At 37.2% G+C, this 10812-nt stretch overlaps 1 protein-coding gene across 2 annotated transcripts in view; it reads left to right on the top strand.

Moving 5' to 3' along the window:
• LOC107084442 (serine-rich coiled-coil domain-containing protein 1-like) overlaps positions 1-10812 on the top strand; it is a 123826-nt gene that overhangs the window by 74495 nt on the left and 38519 nt on the right. Inside the window, exon 9 of one of the 2 annotated variants that reach the window (XM_015374282.1) lies at positions 2619-3091. The exons of the other annotated variant lie outside the window; for it this stretch is intronic. Coding sequence (XP_015229768.1) covers positions 2619-2621 — 3 coding nt within the window. The 3' untranslated portion in view covers positions 2622-3091. Of the gene's footprint in view, positions 1-2618; positions 3092-10812 lie in introns of those variants that run through there. 2 annotated transcript variants of the gene reach the window in all.

The following is a 10812-nucleotide window of genomic DNA, read 5'->3' on the forward strand; positions in this document are numbered from 1 at the left end:
ATTTTCTGGATTTTCTTTTTCTCATTTTGTCTCTCATAGTTGAGGTATATCTATGATGAAAATTACCGGCCTCTCTCATCTTTTTAAGTGGGAGAACTTGCACTACTAATGGCTGACTAAATACTTTTTTGCCCCACTGTATACCTGTACCCGCATCTGTGAAATAATATGGAGTTTTTTTCTATCCGTTGATGTACCCTTTATACAGGTACCCGTCAGTACTCGACCCGATGCAGGACTGTTCTGTCCCATCTAGGTAGAGAAAATGGTTGGAGAAGTTGTCTTTTTATTCCAACATGCTATAATGTTTTGGTTGGAGTTTAGTTGTTCTGCATTTTTTCAAGCCACATATCACACGCTCTCAGATGCCTAAAACAATCTGGTCCAGCTTGTTTAGCTAAAAGAGCCCAGAAAGAAGCACGGCAGTTTGCCTGTGATCAAAAAATATGAAACTGAACCCTCCTTTGATCTGTGTGTCTCCTACAATTTTAGCCTTATCATTGCAATTAATAGCCTTTTTTTCCACATCAGCTCCTGCTGTATTATGAAGAGATGAAATAGGAAGAAAGAGATTGGAGGGGCAAAGCAACGCAGGGTAGAGGCAAAGTGAAATTTAGAAGAAGACAGCAAAAAGACAAAGATGAAAAGCGAGTGAGGTAGGGGCGAGCTGAATAAGAGAGGGGCAAAGTGCCTCACTTGTGTCGGCAGGCTGCAGACCCCCTCTGTCAGCCAAGTTCATCAGAGCCGTGTGATCTGAATGAGATTTATTAATCTCTGCAGGGAGCATGTGTGTGGGTAGCTGCTGAACTGCCTGCATACATGTAAGCGTGTGAGCAGGGTTTAAATCTACCCGGAGAGGGCTTTTGGCAAGCTTTCCTCTGATATATACCATACTTAGATTGCGACAGCCTTCTTGTTAGGCTGTCACACCAGAGAGTGAAGTCCCAAGTCTGCGTCGCTGCCTGTGACTGTGTTTTTTCATGACACCTTATTATAGTTTTTTTTATATACAATCTTATACTACACAGCCATAAAGTACACACCCACTAGCAAGGATAGATCGTAGCTTTCTATCCAGTGTGCTTCTTAAAATTTGAATGGTTCCAGATCTGTATCCTGATATATATTTTCAGTGAAGACTTCATCCTGAATTTTATATTATCTCATTTTATTAGGGTATGCGTTGGAGTGTGTGTATCTTAGTTAAAGAAGAGAGTGTGTGTTTGCGTAGCTGGCCTCCTTACTGACCTACATGAAGGATCAGTGGCAGCTGGATGTTATGGAGAAATTAAAAATGTGGCCTGGGACAGAGCCTGACGAAAGACAGTATGGTTTAAACCTTCTGGAATATTTGAAGTAAAAAAAACGGAAGAAATAGACAGTAGGGGAGAAGGAGAAGAAATGAGCTAAAAGAAACATTATGCTCACCTTAAACGGTCCAAACTACTATTTAAGTCATTGCCAAATTAACCTTAAACTAATAAAAAAAAAACCTTAACAACTAATTTCTTGATGTCGTTGCATAGAATAGTGAAATTATTTGCTGCAGTCGTCTGAGGTTTTCCGAAAATGTGGAAGTTTCCATCTGTGGAAGAACCATGTTGTTATTGTCTTCCCTAGACTTCAGTGTTATTTTTTTACTATAACAGTGGTTTCATTATTGTTTGATTAATAACTGGTCCACCAGTTAGATCTCTCCAAACTCATCAACCCAAAAGGCCAAAACCATGTTTTTTTGTGACACGTTTAAACTGCTCAAAAAAAAAAAGAAAAAAAAAAGAGATGTATGTTTACCTATAGATATTTTAATAATATGACTACTAATAGTTATAGATTTTTTTTTTGTCCATTTTCAGCAACAAGGTAGGGATATGGATAGAATAATGAATAGGTTATCCATGTCTGCAACATCTAGCCAGGAACATAAACATCAGTTTATGTTTTTCTTTTGTTTACAGCAAAATTAAACTAAGGCCAAGATCTGCATTATTAAATGTGTTGGCTGACATCAACTGCCTGTGCCGGTACCTGAAATTTGTACCCGTTTTTATTCCTGGAGATGGTTCACAGAAAATGCAGATGGCCTTTGGACTGCAATTTGGATACTCCTGCCACAAATTATCACTCTCAAATCGTAATGGAAAGGGGGCTATAGATGATTTTCAGGTGTTTCTGTGCGTCTGGGGAAACAACAAAACAAATACATAAAGGTATGGCACAGTGAGGGAAAGATAACCCCTCAGGTCAGGACACAGTAGTCCACCTGCTTTTCATTGGCTAGAGACACACATTTCAGGATAGTGACACATGCTGCACAAAACAAAAGCAACAGAAAAAACCCTAGTGCGAGGACCATAGGAAGCCATTTCTTAGCTAAGGAAGAGGTCTGGTGTTCCACTGTAGGTCAACTTAAAACGCAGCACTAAAACTCCTCCTAAAGATATTTACAGGCGTTTCAAACCTTCCTTTATGTGAACAAGGTTGAAAGACTCATGAGACAAAGAAGGCAGACATCATGAGAGGGATGAACAGCTCAAATTTGAAAATTTGATTGCAAATTGAATCCAGACGTTGTTTTATTTATTTTTATGGAACTAGTGCCTTGTTTTTTTTAACAGTAGGCTGACAGAGAGGGGGAGAGACATATGGGAAAGGACCACAGGCCGGACTGGAACTCGGGTCCCTGCGTCAAGGACTAACGCCTCCGTACATGGGTCGGGTTCCCTAACCACTGCGCCACCAAATTCCCTAGTTCAGCTAATTCAAACAGTAAATATTTTAGGGAGTTATTTGTTTGATTTAGTTTTATTTTTCCTACCAAGACATGGATGGCTGAGAATCTACACCAACATATCGAAGCTTTTATTCATTTACTTTGTTAAATCCAGGTGGTGATGTTTTTGGACAGGCAGCATATCCTTTCTAATACATGTATTTGATGTCTGTATTTCAAAGTCAAAGAGATTGAAACATATGGTGTTGTGATTATTTTTTTCATGCACTGTTATACCGAAGGCTTGCTAACATTACTGAAAAAAAGCATTCATTCCTTCTGCTCTTTATGTAAACCAGCGTAAAAAAAAAATATATACAAAGCAGCTTTACAAGAGCTGGGGATCAGTTTGTCTTTTGAGGATTTCTGTTTTTTGTCTTTTGTCTTGATTCTAAATCAAAGTTTGTCCTGCCTGGAAACCCTGAAAAAAAATTGTCCAAGCCTCTGTTGTAATGTCTGAATTATCAGCATATGGTAAGTCTGATACCAGCGACGCATTGATCCAAAGCCATCTGGCATGTAGTTGATTCTTGTTTTGATTGTATTGCCATACAAAGGCTCTCTTGATCAGAGCCTAGAGTTACTCTGCATTTTCCTGCATAGATAATTAAGGTCTCTACATATGCTCTAATGTATAAAGTTTGTTCCAGGCAAGCAATCAGCTCAGCTAGGAAGCAACTTTCCAGCTTATCAGGCAATTTTATGCAACCCAAGCAGTTTTTACTGTATTCATTTTGGGTTTTTAGCTATTTTTACAAAGTCTTTTTTTATGTCCTTTTTAGCCATGTCTCTACTATATTAGTAAAGTTTAACTTGATATAACAGATAAATGCTTCCTTTTCATGTATTTTTTAATGCATTTCTTAATTTTTTTTACCTTTATTTTGTACAAATACAAAATATAAATACAATCAAAGTAATAGATAACATAGAAAATGTCTTCCGATGTAAAAAAAGAAAAACAAGACTTCATACCTTGAGTGCCTGTTAATGGTAGAGTGTTAAACCTGTTATGTTGACATAGGATGAAGTAAGGAATGGTCTTTAGAGCCATTTTAATTTAGCCGTCTGGGGAACAACAAAACAAATACATAAACAAATTGAACAGTGAGGGAAAGATGACCGCTCAGGTCCGGACATAGCTGTCCACCTGCATTCCATAGGATTAAGACACACATTTAAAGATAGTGACGTTCACATGCTGCACAGGTTTGTTAAATCATTCTTCCTCCTATAATGCAAAATTTATTTTATAAGCAATTAAATAAATGTACATTTAGTTGTAGACTAGGAAAGTGCGTAAAAATGTATTTAATCTCTACACTTGATGTGTTCATATATTTAGATGCCATCTGTGTTACATGTTTCAGTCCGTACAGTTTTCTTCATTCTCTGTTAGGTTTGGTGGGTCATTATGTCTATGTGATTTTCATTACATAACTTGTGGATCAATTTGAAAGATAACTAAGCAACAAGCAGTTAAATGTAGACATTTGGTTGTTGGTTGTTTTAACCCACACAAGTCATGTCACCATCTCCCAGCATCAGTACATCTTCCTATTTTTTTCCATGGAAATGTACATAAATGAGCGAGGAAAGTCCTTTTTGGTAATGCAATATACTTATGAAAAAAGATTTGCTGAAATACTTTGTCTAAGGGGTTAGTTCCTGCTGTCTATAGAAACAACAGACACAACAAGGCAGTAAGCTGCTGACAGGGCTACAATGACAAGAAGCTTAACTATAGACTTGTTAATTAATACTGCCAATTCATGATAGCATAGCATCTTGGCCTCTACTTATGTTAGCATTGTGCACTCACTTTTAAATCTTAAAAAAATAACATTACTGTGTACTTTGAATAGTATTAATTTTTCAAAGTTGTGATTTCTAACTCAATAACTAGGTTGGGGTCTTGTATTAAAGAATCAATAATCTTTATTCTCACTATGGATTAACTATCAAATTGTTGTTAAGACACTTAGATCAGAGTATAACTATATAGAACACAGACAAAATTAAAGATGCTTTGAGAGGAATGAAAATCCTTAGAAGCCTTTAGGGGGTGGAGTGGAAAGCTCTGCAGCCTGGAGGGGGGGCGGGGTGCGAAGGGCCTTATTTGAAATTAAAGAGATCACATCAAAACGATCATAGGAAATTGGTAAGATGGACACCTGATGAGCTACATTTATGATAAATTTAGGCCAAATAATCACAGCTCCACATCATTTAGACCAAAAATGAATTATTTAAAAAGGAAAAGGAAGGATTTAAAAGTATATGGGTCGTTAAACACGTCTTTAAAAAACATTTTCAAAGTGGAAGTGTCAGTGGTGAGAGGGTATATATATTCATTTTACATGTTCTGTATTCTTCAAGTTAAAATGTCAAGTCAAATGACATTGTGTATGTAGCATCCCAAAATTTCCCACCATCAAACACTGAACACTGGTTAAACATTACAGTAGGAAACACATTCTAGCACAATATTTATTAGCTCAAAACATTTTAAACCATTACAATTAAGGCTAAATGTGGACCAGAGTTTATCGTTCTGCCACGCTGTCAGGAGGAGGGTGGAGGAGGTGAGAAGCCCCCAAAGCTTATTTTGGAGAGTTTGTGGACAGGGTGACATCAAGTCTCCATAACAGCTTTTTTTTTTAGGATCACAAGCTTGCTTTAAAGGATATGAAAAAAACAAGAAAATCACACAGCTGATTTGTAATATATTTACCTCCTTTGTATATAGTTTTTTAATAAAAAAAAAGAGCAAGACATAGCAACAAGACTCTTGGCAAAAATTAAACCTCCTTTACATGAAAGGTCATAACTACAACTTTTTCATTAAAACAATGAATTTCTCAAATATAATACATCCTACAAATACTAGAAAGATGTAAAGAAAAAACTAAACATTTGATTGAAAAACAAAATCTATGGGATATTGTTTAAGGAATTTTGATGGGTCCAAAATCTATCAATATTTACTTTAAGGTGCTATGCCAATGTCAAAAAAGAAGAGAAATATTTTGCACCAATAAGAATAGTAGGTTGTAGTCGGAATAGATGGAGCTTAAAGTCGTAGGGAAGTGGCTGTTTCAACCATTGCATTTCCAAATTCTCCCGACTTTACACGAGTGAATAAAGTGAATGTAATTGGTCATTGGTTTTTGCGGAAGCAAGTTTCGTTTTGGCCGGTTTATAGGAAGCATCTTGCTAACCAGTTAGCAACTTAGTGCTAGTAGATTCCCAATGGGAAATTACATTGGGACCAAGTAGCACTTAGCAACCACACTAGCATGGAAGAGGAGAGTTTTGTGTCAGAGGTCATGGATGAGTTTCCTTGAACAATACATGTTTTATTTAGAGGAGAAAGGGGGGATGAAGATATTGTGAAAGAGGACGCCAGGGAGGCAAAAGCTTGGTTTGGTGTAGCAGGCTTACAGCCGTACATGTTTGAGCCCTTGCCTCGCAGCACTGCCTGTTCTGTTAGCTCTACGCCTGCTGATGACACAGACGTCCATCCCCGTGAACACCGGGATGGAACTCAATGGTAATGTAAATGATTCTTATTTCCTATTTCAACCGTTGTGTATATTAGCTGCGACATATGAATCAAAATAATATGACCAAAAAAATATGATTAACAGATGACCGTTGACATGATTGGCTGAATTTATGTGTACAGGCTGACGTATAACTGGCCTGCATAAATACAATATTGTCTGATAAAGAGTGCATTTATATACAGCCAGAATAAAGTTAAGGGGTTACAAAATTTAATAACACAGAGAAAAAATGACTGAATATGCTTCCTAGAATTCTTTAGGAAAAAAACAAAAATATTTTCTGACAGTGACCTGTTTAGAAATGAGTCACATGGATTGCTCAGGTGGTATTTTGTCTTATTCTTCTACACAAACTGCTTTCAAACCTAAAAAGTTCAGTCCTTTTGATGCAGTTTGTTCTTCAGTCTTTTTTCATAGATTCACAATTGGTTACACTTCAAGTGCTTGAATGGGCAGCTCTAGCAGTTTGACTTTCATTCTGTGAAACCATTTAAGAGCTTCCTTGGCTGTGCGTGTGGGCCTACAATACCTAAATATCTGCACTGGTTTAATGTGAGGATTCTTCTCAAGAATCTCTCAATCAATCTGTTATTTTGGTGATCATTTTATGACAGTGGTCCCATTAGAAACATTACATTCAAATATGGCCATGCCTAGTTTTGTTTTCCACTATGTATGCCATGCACAGCAGTCCACACCATTCGCCAATTAACTTCACTGTTGCTGTCTTAGCAACATTTTTGCAAGATTTGCCATCCTGCCGATGGGATACAGTTGCCAGCACCGCCATGTGAAAACAAGGTCTCAATCCCTTGACATCAGCTCTCCCTACTTCTCTCGCTGTGTCTGGCAGAGATGGGCTTTTAGCAACAAAGTGAACTATCTTGCCCTGAGACTGAGCCTGCATCAGAGTAAAAAAAAAAAAAACGCTCAAAAAGACAGTATGCCACCTTCATCTTTCCTTTTGAAATTACTTTTTGCAAATAAAAATCAACAGCCATATTAAATGTGCTCTGTGTATAATAATTTTGGCAAAGTAACAGATACGCTATAATTCCAATTATTTGAAGGTTTGATGCTTTTTTAGCTCTTCTCATTTGATTCAGAGAAGAAGTCAGAGTTTAAAGAGCAGAAGGGAGCAACAGCAGCTGAAGAGTTTGAGATTTGGAAGGATACAGAGGTGTGTATGTACACATAAAGAAAGGAGCATGAGTAAGACGGTGGGAGGCAGAGGTAACCTTTGACAGTGCTGAAGGAACAGGAAACATAAATATAAAGGCATATTGCATGAGAAGAGGAAAAATATGTGGGGGGGAAGTCACAATGCTGAGAACAATACACAGTACTTGACATAATGAAAAAGGGAAGAGAAACGGAATAAGGAACAAGGTGTCTGGTGAATTCGTGAGAGCTAGAGTTGTCATTTATAAAAGAAATCCAGTATTGCATAAATTCAGATTGGTGAAAACGAAGGAGGTGTTGGTACGAGGAAGGAGGTAGAGAGCAACTGTGTAAAGGTTGAAGAGAATGAATTAAATGAGGAATGAGAGATGGAGAGTTTGTTCTGGCACTCCAGAAGACAATTCTCTGAGTGTAAAAATAATCTACGGTAGCCACCTGAGAGGCTGCTGTGTCACAGTGCGCCCTAGTTTAATTTAAACCCAACACATATGACACGGCTTCTTTTCTTTTTAAACCAGATTTTTGTCCCAGTTAAAGTTCTCTACTGTATTTTAGATGAACTAAAAGAGAATCATCCCTGAGTTACTGTTTGAGGTCTATTTCAAGCAACAGTGTGTTAGTAGCAGAAAGTCTTGGACAGAAAGTTTTGTACCAGCTATCTTTGACCATCTTTGCCTTTTTAACCTGGTTACAACACAGATATTTGTTTTTCTTACGGTAAAATATTTTCCCCTATATCAGATGATACGTATTACGATCAGGGAATACCATATTTTCCGGACTGTAGAGCAAACCTCATTAACACCATGCCAACTAAATGTTTTTGAAAAATCTGGAAATGCATATACTGTATATAAGCTACACCGGGCTATAAGTCACTGATATCTACTGAACTATCTCCCACCAAACCTGTAGGAGGAGCTCAACATATTGCTTCTGGAATAGGGAGGAAGAAGAACGCTAGCGCCCGTTAAGCTTGTTGGCTCGCAGCAATAAGAGCTTCTACTGAAAGATGGGGCTTGGTCAGCTCTTTATTTCTGCTCTGCAGGAGTTGAGCCCAGTTTCTTTATTGGTTCGGCAGCCCCTTATCCTTTCATTTCCAACTTTGAATTCCCCCTCTGATGGTTAAGAAAACCCCACAGAAAATCTGCACCTTCTTATATCCCATAAGGTTTGAAGTGTCCGAAAAAAGTAGCGACTTATAGTCCGCAGGGCTGCCAACATTTCACCAAACCTTGGAGTGAGATTTTGAAATAGTTTGGACAGGCAACCCTTGACATGGTTAGAGTGAAAGGCTCTGAGGATCGGCGCAGCTATACATTAGAGGTTTTCAGAGGATTTAACTGAAACAAAGTAACAAAATGCAGAATTTTTATAGTGCAGTAAATGTTACTGAATAATAATAAGTGATCTGTACTGATGTGAAACATTTTTCACAAAATATACATTATCTTCTATATTCTTTTGATTTTTATAGAATTGAAGTAAATAAGAATGGGCCATACTAAAATACTTGTATCTTAAATATACTGTAAACTAAGAAATTCACAACCATGTTTATTAATTATTCAATGCAGTTGAAATAGTGCAATCAAATCCCATGCAAACTGCATTGTGTATCAATATTTTTTAATAGGCTAAGCATTTAAAGATCTTAACTCATTAACTTATTAGTTTTACTGACAAAACAGCTAAACAATTCCCACTTCCAGGAGGCTTTAGATGCTATGGCTACAACTAATGAGTATTTTGCAAAACAATTAACCTGTTGATTATTTTTTTTCGATTAATCGAGTAATAATCGCATAGCCAAAGGTTCCTTAGAGAAGTTTTTTTTACCAAATTAAATCTGGTGAAGGTAACACTTTTCCACTAGAGGAGTTCTGGATAGATTATAATGACAGATGAAAAATACAAAATGTTTACATATTTGTTTTACAATTTTGGTATAACTATTGCTCAAGGTGGGTTGCTCTTTTAGCTACAGACATGTTTTAGAGTCTCTATATTCCAGTTAACTGTTAATCAATTACTAAATTAGTTGACGATTATTTCAATTTATGATTAATCACGATTAACTGTTTCAAACCTATTAGATTCTATAAAAACTCTCCATGACACAAGACAGCACTTCTCTGAATGTTTAATTTTGGAAGGTGTGACGGAAATTAAGTTTTTAAACATATTCAATGGACCAAAATAAGGATAAATGAATAAGATAAGTAATAAAATTAAAATATCCCTGTGGTTCCTCCTCGATGAATCCTGGATAACTGAGTTGTTCTGCACATCCTCTCTGGACTTGGTTGGTTTTTTCTTGGGTGGCTGATCTTTTGAAAAATAAAATGCAATTTTTCTTTTTGTGGACATCCTATGGGTTTGTGAGAAATACCTGAAACCTTTAAGAATTTAGATATTTGTGTTGGTTTAGTTAATCCTAAATTCCAATGGGAGATTATTAAACTAGACTGAGCAATAATTATTTAACTTGTGAGCAAAACAGGGACTCAAACTGGGACTAAATCTGGTGGCTGAATTAGAGCAAACCAGGAGTAAAGCTCACTAAAAAAAGCACTAGGTGTAGAGAAAACAAACCATTTGATGTAAATTTGATATTACCCTCGGCCTCCTCATCAATAGTTTAAGCTAGCTGCTGTATACTTTATTCATACTTACTCAAGTACTACATTGCTTAAAGTGGTTATTAATTTACAAAGTGAATTATCTTAGTCCGGAGAAATAAAAAAGATAAGATAAAAGTTCAAATTACATACCTCATAATAACTGCTCAGAAATCCCTGTATTTTTTAATATCAGGCGCAAGTCTTTCAGCTTCACTGCTGTCATCACAGTGAATAGGTGGGCTGGTGCAAAAATACGGAGTGGATATCAACCTGTCCTCGTGTGTTAGCACTAAGGTTGTGTTGAAAACGCTTACTGGATTTTTATCATCATAGTATTGTTATATATAATTAGGTGGAATGGAGTTCCAAGCATCTACAATCCATCTGCAAACTGTGGCGTAACTTGCCCGGCGCTGCCTTCCGCTTTTCCTGAAGCTGTGGTCTCCGTCTGTCATCCATCGCTCCCACGCCGCTCGCAGCCGTCATCAGTGGCCGGTTGGTGATGCGTGGAAAAAACCACCTGGTCTCCTCACATACACCTGCCTCAGCCACGCTTTCATCATCTCATCATCCATCCAGCCTTTTTCATTTGCGTTAATATCATATGTCATCAGAGCGCTGTGTCTGTCTCGCTGTCAGCTCCCAGATCAGCTTCTCTGATTGG

Source organism: Cyprinodon variegatus, unplaced genomic scaffold, assembly GCF_000732505.1.
Source record: "Cyprinodon variegatus isolate N-32 unplaced genomic scaffold, C_variegatus-1.0 Scaffold100, whole genome shotgun sequence".
NCBI lineage: Eukaryota > Metazoa > Chordata > Actinopteri > Cyprinodontiformes > Cyprinodontidae > Cyprinodon > Cyprinodon variegatus.